At 47.8% G+C, this 13,683-nt stretch overlaps 1 protein-coding gene across 2 annotated transcripts in view; it reads left to right on the plus strand.

The window, feature by feature from the left end:
* The window catches only part of LOC143928074 (complement factor H-like), a 1,075,600-nt gene that overhangs the window by 198,545 nt on the left and 863,372 nt on the right, over positions 1–13,683 (plus strand). For both annotated transcript variants that reach the window (XM_077452686.1, XM_077452684.1), the window contains exon 6: positions 1,168–1,338. In XM_077452686.1, the coding sequence (XP_077308812.1) occupies positions 1,168–1,338 (171 nt within the window). The remainder of the gene's footprint in view (positions 1–1,167; positions 1,339–13,683) is intronic.

Consider the following 13,683-nt stretch of genomic DNA (forward strand, 5'->3'; position numbering starts at 1 on the left):
TTTTTGAACATACATGCCATCACTCCCCAGGGTCCCCGGGCCTCATTTCGGCCATTTATGCCTCCCTGAATGGTCGCTCGCCATCAGCACCCCTCTCTTATATGACTCAATGGGAAAAGGACCTTCAGGCTCCAGTAGACCCAGAGGATTGGAACAGAGCCTGGAACACGGTCGCCAAATGCTCGTTCAACACAAATACCCTCGAGGCCGCATATAAAGTAATGTTCCAATGGTACACGGCTCGGGCATTCCCTGGGAGTACTGACAGATGCTTCCGCAACTGTGGACAGCGAGGTGATGTCATGCACACATGTTGGGCTTGCCCAAGGTTGGTGGGGTTCTGGTCTAGGGTTTTTGGCTTACTGCAGACACTCTTTCATCTAACGATCCGAAGGGATGCTAGGCTAGCTCTCCTACATTGCCCGGTTCCTGGCTTGCGCGGCCCTCAACAGAAGCTGGCTACCTATCTATTTATAGCGGCCAAGCGGGCCATTACCCAAGCCTGGAAGTCGCAACGGGTAGATTTTCAAGGGGTTAAGACACGCATGACTGCTATGTTACTTCAGGAACGTATGTCCAGTATTGTCCATGATTCACATGCTAAATTTCTAAAGATCTGGGAGCCGTGGATCTCCTATGAGTTCCCCACGCTCCAAGTGGCATGCCTGGGCTTGGTCTAAATTCCCCTGGCGGGCGTCCGAGCCCGAGCTTCCCCCCTGCCTTTCCTCCCACTTTTTTTCCTCTTTACCCTTCCTTCTTCTGTTCCCTATCTCTCTTCACTCTCCTTAGTAATCTCTCCCATTGCTAATAAAAACTGCTGCCACCCATGGACGGGGGTAGTAGGAAAAGGGCTTACCCGCAGGAAACAACAAAGGAACGAGTTGTTTGGTACTGAACCAGTCTCGATTTCATCTCTTGCTCATCTCCCTTCCTTATCTTGAGTTTACTAGAAATATACTGTGATGGTTTGCCCTTTGGGTTTGTATTCATGATTAGTGGCCCCTGCGAGGGCTCACAAGGAGTAGATTGTAATCTCTTGTTTATTACTGTTTATTCAAAAATTCTCAATAAACATATTGAAATAGAAAAAAAAAAAAAGAAATAAAGTTGACTGTCTTTATTGCCCTAAAACTGTATTTAACATGTGTATTTCTTTATTTTACACAGAAGTCAAGTGCATCCCACCAACGATTATTCACGGGGGAGTAAGCAATGCTAAAACTAGTTATAAGGACAAAGAAACCTTGACATTTTCATGTGAAAAGGGATATAAACCATCTACAACCGGTCTACTTACATGCACAAAAAATGATTGGAGCCCCACGCCTATATGTGAAGGTTGGTTTTGAAAATATACTGTATGGTATGGTTGGTTTAAATATACTGTATGTAGCGGTGTCCCCGACCCCTAGATGCCTAATGATGACCTCAAGAGTTAGGAAGAGATGACATCCTTCTTCACAGTATGGGTTACTAGACATGGTGGGTGTAATGCAAGTTGAAAACATGGACACCAGTCACTTTTTGAATGTGAACAAAGAGATTTTTTTTTGTCTCTTAACAAGAACTGGGGGCGAGAGAGGGTTTAGGGCCAGGATACCTTTTAAGCAGATGCAATAGCAATTGGCAGACTCTGAGACATTGAAAAGGCAGACAGCTATACAGGTAGAGGACCTTTAAGCTGGATTCAGCAACTGTATATGTAGAACTGATGTCTCCTATGGCAAATTAACTTTGAACAGTCAATAAAGATCCATGCACGTAACTTACAGTAACCGGTTATAGATCTTTTCTCACAGTATCATACTATAGATCTTTTCTCACTGAGCTCCTTGTCTCTCACTAGACTTCAAGGTCTCAGTCATCACTGGATCCCCTGAGCTCTTCCACAGCTAACCCACTGTATTCTTCTCAAGCGTCTCCCCTGCTAACCTGCTAGGTCCCTGACTTGGCACTCTGCTGAAGCTTTCCCACTTGTTCACCGTCCCCGGCTAGTGAATAAGGCTGTTCTGGTACTTCTTCAGACTTCCATAACTGGCATCTGATAACCGGAATGGTTGTCCCTTAATTAGCGACTCTGTCTCTTTTATCTCTGATCTAATAGGAGTGGCCGTTCCATGTGGCAACTGCTTCTCCCTCACCGCTGGCAACAATGCAGTTCCCTGTCCGGTGGAACCTCTGCAACTTGGTTGGGCTTCCCTGCGCTGCTTCTCTTAAACCTGGCCTCAGACAGCCTAGCAGGCAGCCGCTCCTGGGATAGGCCTCAGACTTCTGGCCTAGCAACCCAGAGCCTTGTGACACACTTCCACCCAGACAGCCATCCAGGTGGCACAGAACCCTGATCACCTGATTCCTCCCAAATAAATAGGCGCTCCCAGCAGGTCAAGGGGCTAAAGAAAACCCCTGCCAATTGGCTGAGTCAACCTATTCACTACTAGTCTGGATTCCCTATGCCCTTATCACTCTACGGCTACAAGCAACAATGCCTCCTAGTGACAGATGAGAGAGGTGCATCAAATCCAGCATTGAGGAAAAAGACCCCTAACAATAAGCCAGGCTAGTTGCCACCTAGCAAGCTAAATTTGTTAGCAACCCTGCGTACTATCAGGGTGCTATATCCTCCCCCTGCCCAGCAAACTATGTCTCGGAGTTTGCAACAAAAAATAAAAAAATATATTATCAATCCTAAGAACGAATGTCCTAGTAAAACCTGGATAGGTAGGGTAACGGGGAAGGATGAAAATGGTAACGCATGTGGCATACCACATTAAATGAGTAAACCTAGCTTATGTACAAAGGCAGTGTCAGTCTGCACAAGGACAATAAATATATGACAGTATTTACAGTTTTACTTGTGGCGGACCACCCGAACTAATGAGGGAAAAATGCAATAACAGTAACCTTATATCCTAACTATCGAATATATACATAATAGAAAAATTTGCGTTAGTATACAAGTCAAGGATATTGTCTCACCTTAGCCAAGGAAGACGCAAAGGGTGCTGGAACACCTGAAAGAAGAAATAGACAACATAGAAACACATCCTAATCCTACAACAATACAGTGCAATATGTACATAAGTGAAGTTTGTCCACTCTTAGCCGAGAGCAAAATTTAGTGCAAAATGAACACAGTGATATATCTCAATCTACATATCTTACTTTTAGTAATGACTATATTTAGACATATTTACAGTTGAAAATGGGCCCCACCCCCCTCAAGAGTGACACCCCTTTTCCAGAGCAATTCTAGAAAATTCATTTCTTGATCATACATTACGGGACACAGGAGCTCATTACATAGTGGGTTATATAGGCACCTCTGGTGATTGGACACTGGTTAACCCCAATTAAGGAGAGTTCCTCCCCTATATAACCCCTCCCATATGGGAGGCACGTCAGTTTTTTCGCCAGTGTCTATGGTGGTTGGTCACGTAAAACATGTGCTATGAAGAAAGCTCTGTGCAGGTCCCTGCGAGGGCCTAAGGGCTACAACAAACTGGATCCATATCTCGGGCCGATATTTGACTCCCAAGATGGTATGGTACCCGGGCCTCGTCATCCAAAGAAACTAGGTTTGGCCTGTAAGTCCTCTCCTATTGGAAGACTGGGCTCTGGGAAAACCAGACTTGGTGTACTGTTTACACATGTGGCACAAAAGTTTCTGGCATAGTCTTTTACAAGGTCCAGGTAGGAGGTTCTTCTGAGAAAGAACCCCAGAAAAACCTGAAGGTTGGCAAACTCTGCCCGCCGTGATGGGTGAAGGCTGGAATCAGTCTGTTTTCAGCAATTCCTGCGGCGAGGACAGGTAAGGGAAGTTAATCCTATATATAATTATATGATGGATTTCTTCATTTGAGCAGTTGTATGTCATACCTGGTTTCCACCACTAGAGGGAGTAAGAGCAGCCTGATGCATACTTACATGCCTTTCAGTACACACACTCAGTGAAGCCTGGTTCTCCAGAGGTCTCACGTCTCCACTGCAGTCCCTGCCACAATAAGGTAATACATGGGTCCCACGTAGTCTGGGGGTCCCACGCAGCTCTGATGAGATTCCTTTCCCCCCTTGGATTCCGATGGTCCTCGTGCATGCACGCCGAGCGCACTCACGGGTTAATGGAGGAGGGGGGAGTGTGGTTGTGAGCCGTGCACGTTGGTGTGCACGGCGCTGTACTACGCAGGTGCGAGGCGGCAGTTTTAAAAGCCCAGAGCGTCAGGGGGCTGTAAGTGAGAGACACAGGAGCTGTGGGCAGTAAGCATCCCAGGGGATTGGATCCAGGCAAGCCTTAGACACCTACTCAGCATCAGGTTGTGCAGTATTAAGCATATATATTTTATTGTGAGACTTTTAACAAAACAGTGATTGCACTTTGTACTAGTACCTCTGCTTTGTAGCTTAGGACTATGTCTCCTCATAAGAGGGTCTCAGGGGGAGGTAAAAAGGGCACTGGTAAATCACTGCCTAGGTCCAGGGGTTCTAAAAAGGCCTGTAAGTTACCATCCCCCCCCCGCAAGACTGGAGCCAGCCTCACAGGATGAGTCGGTGCCCCTGTCAGGTTTCGCAGCCTCTCCTAATGTCTCAGCCCCGGTATACGTCACTGAGGACTCCCTTAGGGCTACATTGGAGGGTTTTGAAGAATTTTATTTCTGCTTCCCTGAAATATCGCAGGAAAAGCGGTAGATCCCCTCCCTCTGCTGAGATTCCTCTCTCAGATGATTCTTCTGACAATGAGGAGACAGGGATCTTGAGCAGTCGGAGGAATCGGAGGAAGAGGAGAGAGTCCCTTCCTCCCAGGCGCTCAGAAAACAGGTGCAGTATTATACTGAATTGGTACGTACTACATTCAGAATGCCTGCTGCTGAAGTCGCTACGGCCTCTGTTTCTTCCCTGGGAGTCAGGAAAATCCCACAGACTGCCTTTTCCTTTCCAATTCATCCCTTAATGGATAAATTGATGTATGAGGATTGGGGACATCCCGATAAACTGTTTTCTCCTCCTAAAAGGTTTTCTATGCACTATCCTCTGGAGGAAAGTTTCACCAAGAAATGGGGGGTCCCATCTGTCGATGCGGCTGTTTCTTGCGTGAATAAAAACCTGACCTGTCCGTTGGATAATGCTCAGGAATTTAAAGATCCAACTGATAAGAGGTTGGAAACATTATTAAAAGCCTCCTTTTCCATGACTGGCACTGTGGTGCAACCTACAGTCGCAGCCGTGGGGTTGTGCCAGTTCCTCAAAGAACAGGTTAAGCAGATGCTTGGCCTCCTTCCCAGTGAAGAAGTGGAGAATTATGCAAAAATACCTCAAATTTTGTGTTTTATGATTGATGCGATTTTGGACTCTGTCCAACAGGCATCTCGTTTGTCTCTCCTGTTGGTACACATGCGAAGGGCCCTGTGGCTAAAGAATTTGGCAGCCGAGCTATCATGCAAGCAGCATTTGATTGGGTTCCCGTTTAAAGGGGAACATTTGTTTGGAGAAGAATTAGACAAATTCGTTCAAAAAAGTTCAGGGGGTAAATCTACTCTCCTTCCAGTCAAAAGGAACAAACGTCCATCTTTTAGGCGTTCTCTCTCTCCCAGAGCATCAAGCTCTAAGCAGTGGCGACGGCCTTCTCAACCCTCCTCTACAGGAAAGGTTCAGGGCCGAGCCCAGTGGCAGAAAAAGACTTGGGGGCGAAATCCTGCCAAGCAGAGCCCAAAAGCTTCCTTGTGAAGGGGCGCCCCCGCTCGGCCGAGTGGGGGGGAAGGCTTCGGCAGTTTGCGGAAGCCTGGTGGGAAGAGATCCGGGACAAGTGGGTGATCTCTTTGGTATCTCTGGGCTACAAGCTAGAGTTTCAGGAGATTCCACCTTCTCGCTTTCTAAGGTCAAGGATCCCCAGGGACCCAGTAAAGCAAAAACTGCTATTTCTGACCTTAGATCATCTACTATCCCAGGGGGTGATCGTAGAAGTGGACCCAAAAGAACAGGGTTCTGGGTTTTACTCTAATCTCTTCACCGTTCCAAAGCCAAATGGAAGTGTCAGACCTATCCTGGATCTGAACCGGTTTTTACGCATCCGGTCCTTCCGAATGCAGTCAATTCGCACTGTGGTCTCCTCCCTGCAAGGGGGAGAGTTTATGGCATCAATAGACATCAAGGATGCATATCTCCATGTGCCAATTTTTCCCGCACACCAAAAGTATCTAAGGTTCACGGTAGAGCGGCACCATTTTCAATTTATGGCATTGCCGTTCGGGCTCGCTACGGCCCCTCGAGTCTTCACAAAGATTCTGGACCCTCTCTTGGCAAACCTAAGAGCTCAGGGTATAGCCGTCATGGCTTATCTAGACGACTTGCTTCTCATGGAGAAAACGGTAGCGTTCCTGCCTGAACCTCAGTGTTTCCAGAACACTAGAACACCTGCAGCGCCTAGGTTGGATTATAAACCTAGAAAAGTTGTCCCTACAGCCTGCTACCAGGTTGGAATACCTGGGTATATTTATCGACACCGCTCAGGGCAAGGTGTTTCTTCCAAGGCCAAAAGCCTTGGCCATTGGCGATCTGGTGCGCCTAATTCTGGGCAGGAGATCTTCCCCCATTCGCTTGTGCATGAGACTGTTAGGGAAAATAGTCGCCTCCTTCGAGGCCATTCCATTTGCCCAGTTCCACTCAAGGCCTCTACAAAGATGCATCCTTGCGGCTTGGAACAGGAAGCCCCAATCCTTGAATCTTCCTATGCGTTTATCCCCAGGGACACGCAAGAGTCTAGTCTGGTGGTTACAAACCGAGAATTTGCTGAAAGGCAAAACTTTTCTTCCTCTTCCATGGAAGGTTATTACGACAGATGCCAGCCTGACAGGCTGGGGAGCAGTGTTAGAGGAGACATGCTCGCAGGGGAGATGGTCTGCGATCGAGAAGCTATTGCCCATAAATATCTTGGAGATCCGGGCAGTTTACATGGCTCTCATGAAGTGGTCTTCCAGACTACGGGGTCTCCCTGTTCGGGTTCAGTCCGACAATGCCACAGCAGTGGCCTAAATCACAAGAGCGGTACCAGGAGTCCGGTTGCGCAAAAAGAGGTGAATCGCATACTTGTCTGGGCAGAAAAGCATGTTCCATGCCTTTCTGCAGTCTTCATTTCAGGAGTGGAAAATTGTCAGGCGGATTTTTTGAGCCGCCAGCGGTTGTGCCCAGGAGAATGGGCTCTGCACCCCAACGTGTTTTTGGACATATGTCACAGGTGGGGTACTCCAGACGTAGATCTGTTTGCGTCCAGGTTCAACAGAAAACTGGACAAATTTGTGTCAAGAACAAGAGATAAACTTGCTCAGGGGTCAGATGCTCTGACAGTTCCCTGGGATCAGTACAATCTGATTTATGCCTTCCCCCTGTACCCGCTTCTATCGCGGTTCCTGGGAAGAGTCGAGAGGGAGACAAAATCGGTCCTTTTGGTAGCTCCGGCTTGGCCCAGGCGACCGTGGTATGCAGAGATCATGAAGTTGGCAGTAGGCAGGCCATGGATCCTCCCCCTCCGGCCAGATCTGCTCTCACAGGGTCCGATTTATCATTCTGCTTTACACAGTCTGAATTTGACGGTTTGGCTGCTGAGACCCACATTCTGAGAGACCGTGGGCTTTTGGGACCAGTTCTTTTCTACTCTGGTTAATGTCAGAAAGCCGGCCTCCAGGCTTATTTACTCATTCCCTGGTGCGGGCTTTCATCCAGGGGGCTATGCGGATAAGGCCGCCAGTCAAACCTCCGGTATGCCCATGGGATCTGAATTTGGTTCTCTCGGCTTTGCAGGGGCAACCTTTTGAAACTTTGCATCTGGCTTCATTGGTTCTTTTTGACCAAAAAATTTGTTTTCTTGGTAGCCATATCCACGGCTAGAAGAGTGTCAGAACTAGCAGCTCTCTCCAGCAAAGACGCGTATCTAATTGTTCATAAGGACCGGGTGGTCATGCGCCCCAACAGGTCCTTTCTACCTAAGGTAGTTTTGGGATTCCATTTGAATCAAGATGTAATCCTACCATCCTTTTTTCTGGACCCACAGTCCGCAGAAGAAGAATCTTTGCACACTTTGGATGTGGTTAGGGCAATCAGTATCTATCTTCAGGCAACTGCTCAGATAAGGAAAACTGATTGCTTATTTATTTTGCTGGAAGGCCCTAGGAGGATTAGACAGGCTATTTCTCAGGCCTATAGTGTTAAAGGGAAAATCCCTCCTTTTCAAGTGAAGGCGCACTCTACTAGGGCTGTAAGTGCTTCTTGGGCAGTGCATCACCAGGCCTCCCTGGCTCAGAACTGTAAGGCTGCAACTTGGTGATCAGTCCACACATTCATCAGATTCTATCAGGTGGATGTCAGAGGGCAAGAGGATATCGCCTTTGGGCGCAGTGTACTGCAGGCTGCAGTTTAGGTCCTCCGGCCCATGGCGGTCTATAATTATGATCTGTGTCTCCCTCCCCTCAATCTGAGAATTGCTTTGGGACATCCCACTATGTAATGAGCTCCTGTGTCCCGTGATGTATGATCAAGAAAATGGGATTTTTATATACAGCTTGCCTGTAAGATCCTTTTGTTGAGAGTACATCACGGGACACAGGGCTCCCGCTCCTCTTGGGTTTTACATGGTTTCCTATTGCTTTGCTAAAAAACTGAGGTGCCTCCCATATGGGAGGGGTTATATAGGGGAGGAACTCTCCTTAATTGGGGTTAACCAGTGTCCAATCACCAGAGGTGCCTATATAACCCACTATGTAATGAGCTTCTGTGTCCCGTGATGTACTCTCAAGAAAAGTATCTTACAGGCAAGCTGTATATAAAAATCCCATTTTTACTTATCAATCTACATTGAAGCAAAACTGAGATTATGACTCACTCAGGCTGGCACTCTCAGGCCACCTAGTGATCAGGGTATACAAGAACAGGCCTTGTGTAACTTTCAGGCCAATAATTCGAGTTTCAAGGTGAGAACTTGCCCTTTTTTGCCACAGCACATCCTACCTAACTAAATACCCCATTGTCCTTGGAGACCCAAAGTCCAACAGACAGTTCACTAGAGATTCAACAACTTGGTCAACAATTTTAGTTTTCCAGCAGCTTCCTTTCATCACAGGGACAGGTGCATGAGCTTTTACAGGTGACACGTTTAGCCATTCTAACATGCAAGGGACCATAATTCTTGAACGGCCCATCCTCCTGGTCAACAACATCCCCTTGCATTTTAAGTATTTCTTGGTCTGCCATTAGCACAGCCAGGGACTGACAAGCTTTCTTAACTGATAAAGCACAAACCTGCTGAAATTTCACAACTTCAGGTCAGCATGTTACTTTTCAGAGGGAAGCACACTGGCAATTTCTGAGCATAGGCCAGCACGACTCTTTTTTTAGGGCACTCCCTACAACTTCTGGGATTTAGGGGCACAGTCCAGTAGAAAAGCACAACAGGAGTGTCCCCAACACAACATTTCCTAGGGGTGGAGCAACTTCCGGCAAACTCAACACACAGCCCCACTGAACTCAACATTGTAATCCACATTGGTTAGATTGAACTTGTTACAGTCTGAAGATAGCACCAGTAACACATGGGGTAAGGTAATTTCAAAGGCTTTCCTTTTAATCCAATAGTGGGGATCTAGTATTGCACATCCACTTGATTGGATCTTGGAACAAAGAATAATCTTGATAGATAAGACTCTTGGCCCCTGCCATGGCCATTAGCACAGAGCAGACATGGTACAGTATAAGCGATACAGTCTTTAGCCCCTGCCACGGGCTACACATAGCTTTTCCCTCTTTTCTGGAGTGGCAACATTGCAGCAAATACTTTACTCAGAACAGAACCAGCAGTTTTCACTGGCAATACTGTCCCAACCATAACTTAAATGACAGAGGCCATAACTGCCATAATGGTAGATATCCTTTACACTAGAGCACACTTCTGATATAATTATCACTCATTCTGTACATTCTCCATCCCAGTTTTATTTACCTGCTTTAGGCGCCGAATGGGCAGGCCTAGTCCGACTGGTACTCATGGTGGGCTGGCGACCTTCCGTTGCGGCCTTACTTATAGTAGAGATGGATGCAGGCACTCTGATTCCTTCCACAGTGATAGGTGGTGCAGGCAATACCTGGTCAGCACTAGTAGTGGCAGCAGGAGACTCACAAGAAGTGATGGCAGTGGGAACTGCCACTTCTACTGCAGAAACGTTGAGTCTGGCAGGTGCGGTGACCCCTAACTGGGCAGAATTCGCACCGGCTAAAATGGACACACTGGAATCCGCATTAGCAGTAGTATATTGCGTTTCCTCCGTGGTTGCATATCCCCTTGCCCAGCCCACTTTGAGCACATCGGATGGCAGGTTTGAGCGAGTGATACCAGCAACAGTTCCCCACAATGGGAACACCTGTTCCAGAGGTGCAGAAACACAGCAAAGCCAGAACATCGCCTGCAAAAGATTCCCATTGCTGCAGAACTTTGGGAGATGTACAGTGCTATCTCCCCACGGGGCCTTAGCCAAAGACTCGTATCGGTAATAGTCTCTCTAGAGGTAAAAAGGCTAGCCATGACCCGTGGGTCATACTAAGCCGAAGTCGGATGGATGAATTTGGACATTTTCTTCACACTCAGCAGCTTTCTCCTTCCCCCAACGATTTTGGAGCATGTATCGTGGGTACTGCTGTGCGTATGTTTGCAACTCCATCTCCTTCTCCTCTGCAGAGCGATAACTTCTCCCCCTGCCAAGGGATTGGTTCACATGCTCTTCAAGAACTTCAGCGTCCACCTTCTTCCTCGCGTGGCATGCCAAAACTTTAATGGAGTCTGCATTAGCTCCTGTAGCGCTAGCATAAAGTGAAAAAGACCAGGCTGACACCTTCCCATGAGCAATAAGACACGTTGGTTCTTCCCCACATAGCTTAGATGGATAATAATAGTCTATGAGGAACAGAGATGTTACTTGCCACCTTCCCATGGAGCCAAACGAAATCCCAGTGCAGTTGCAGTGTTGCTAGGGATGACCACTGTAGGAATAATTACTTTCCCCCACGTATGCCAAATATGGTGGTGTCCCTGACCCCTAGAGGCCTAATGGTGACCTCCAGAGTTAGGGAGAGCTGACATCCTTCTTCACAGTGTGGGTTACTAGGCATGGTGGGTGTAATGCAAGTTGAAAACATGGGTACCAGTCACTTTTTGAATGCGAACAAAAGAGATTTGTTGGGGCTGATTTACAAACGGTTTGCGCCATGATTTGTGGCGCACGCAACACAGTGCAATTCCCCATTTATGATTATCATGCCGTACTTTTTTCTTTTTTTTTTCTCTCTTCAGGTCTGGCATGGATTTTAAGGGTAACCCCGCACAAAAAAAAAAAATGACGTGAGGGTACCCCTCAAAATCCATACCAGACTCTTATTCGAGCACGCAACCTGGCAGGCCGCAGGAAAAGAGGGAGGAATGAGAGAGCCCCCCCCCCCGAACCGTACCAGGCCACATGCCCTCAACATTGGGAGGGTGCTTTGGGGTACACCCCAAAGCACCTTGTCACAATGTTGATGAGGACAAGGGCCTCATCCCCACAACCCTGGCCGTTGGTTGTGGGGGTCTGCGGGCGGGGAGCTTATTGGAATCTGGAAGCCCCCTTTAACAAGGGGATCCCCAGAACCCGGCCTCCCCCCATGTGAAATTGTCACCAAAAAAGTGACAAAAGTGTTAAAAATGACAAGAGCTAGTTTTTGACAATACCTTTATTAAAGTATTCTTTTATCTTCTTCGGGTCTTCTTCCTTCTTCCTTTCTTCATCCATCTTCTTCTTCCTCCGATCCTCTGCTTCTTGCTCCGGCGTTCTCGTCCAGCATCTTCCTCAACAGCATCTCTTCTTTATCGCTTCGTTCTCGGGCCGCTCTGAGCAATGGAAGGCTCTCGCTGTTTGACTCTTCTCTTCTTCTGACAGTTCTTATATAACAGAGGGCGGGGCCACCCGGCGACCCCACCCCCTCTGACGCACGGTTCAGTTATAGAAGTGTCAGAAGAAGAGAAGCATCACACAGCAGAGCCTCCTATTGCGGAGCGGGGAAGAGACGCCATGGAGGAAGATGCCAGACGAGAACACCGGAGCAAGAAGCAGAGGATCGGAGGAAGAAGAAGATGGAATAAGAAACCGAAGGATAGAAGGAAGAAGACCTGAAGAAGATGGAAAGAAGAAGACTTTAATAAAGGAATTGTCAAAAACTGTCTCTTATCATTTTTAAAACTTTTTTGTCACTTTTTTGGTGAAATGGTAGGGGTACAATAGTACCCCCTTACTATTTCACAAGGGGGGAGGCTGGGATCTGGGGGTCCCCGTGTTAACGGGGGCTTCCAGATTCCGATAAGCCCCCTCCCCGCAGACCCCCACAACCACCAGCCAGGGTTGTGGGGATGAGGCCCTTGTCTTTATCAACATGGGGGCAAGGTGCTTTGGGGGGTACCCCAAAGCACCCTCCCAATGTTGAGGGCATGTGGCCTGGTACGGTTTGGGGGGGGGGGTGCTCGCTCATCCCCCCCCCCTCTTTTCCTGCGGCCTGCCAGGTTTGCGTGCTCGGATAAGGGCCTGGTATGGATTTTGAGGTGGGCCCCCACTTTTTTTTGGGAGTGGGGGGCCCCCTAGAATATCCATACCAGACCTGAAGGGCCTGGTATGCTCTTGGAGGGGAACCTATGCCAGTTTTTTTTTTTTTTAATTAGTCGCCTGGCCTGGGGGAGACTTAAAGTCTGTTGTAAGTCGCCCCAAGTCGTGCTGTGGTTCATACTCAAGTCGTGTCCAAGTTGCCTCCCAAAATCGCGCTGGAAGTCGTGTTGCCCCTGTGTGAAAGGTCTGTTAATGATACGGCGCACGCTATTATCAATGGCATATCATTATCATATGCACCACCATATTATCTGTTGCGCTTATGCGTGCGCCGGTTCACACACTTAATAATTTATCTGGTGCACAAATTAAGGTATGAACTGGCGCAGCACATTCATCTTAGTAAATTACCCCCATTGTCTCTTAACAAGAACTGAGAGAGGGTTTAGGGCCAGGACACCCTTAGGCAGATGCAAAAGCCATTGGCGGACTCCGAAACAAAGATAGGCAGCTATAAAGATAGAGGTCCTTTAGGCTGGATGCAGCAACTGTATTTGTAGAACTGCTGTCTCCTATGACAAGTGAACTTTGAACAGTCAATAGAGATCCATGCACTTAACTCACAGTAAACCATTATAGATCTTTTCTCACGTCTCCCAGCAAAGGCATAACTAGAACCTTCAGGGCCCTGATGCAAAAAACCATGATGGGCCCCCCTGCCCTCCTTCCATCCGAGCCCCGGGCTTCCAATTTTGAGAGGGTATCCATGGACATCCTCCCAAAACCCTGCTTCCTGCATGACCCCTGGGACATGCATCCAGCGCAATCACAGTGGCCCTTTGCCATGTGATCATCTGATCACATGTAAACAGACTTGCCGGTTATTCGCAGCCCTTTCCTCCCACACTGTGTCTGTGTTAGGAAAGGACTGCCGTTAACTGTCAAGAATGTGCGTAAATTGTATACGCCAATAACCAGTTCCCCAATCATCAGTGCCATCTATCAGTGCTCATCAATGCCACCTATTAGTGCCCATAAATGCTGCCCATCAGTGCTCATCACTTCCACCTACAAGTTTTAC

Source organism: Lithobates pipiens, unplaced genomic scaffold (assembly GCF_037356315.1).
Source record: "Lithobates pipiens isolate NorthernLeopardFrog02 unplaced genomic scaffold, aLitPip1_a1.2 Scaffold_23, whole genome shotgun sequence".
NCBI classification, from domain to species: Eukaryota; Metazoa; Chordata; class Amphibia; order Anura; family Ranidae; genus Lithobates; species Lithobates pipiens.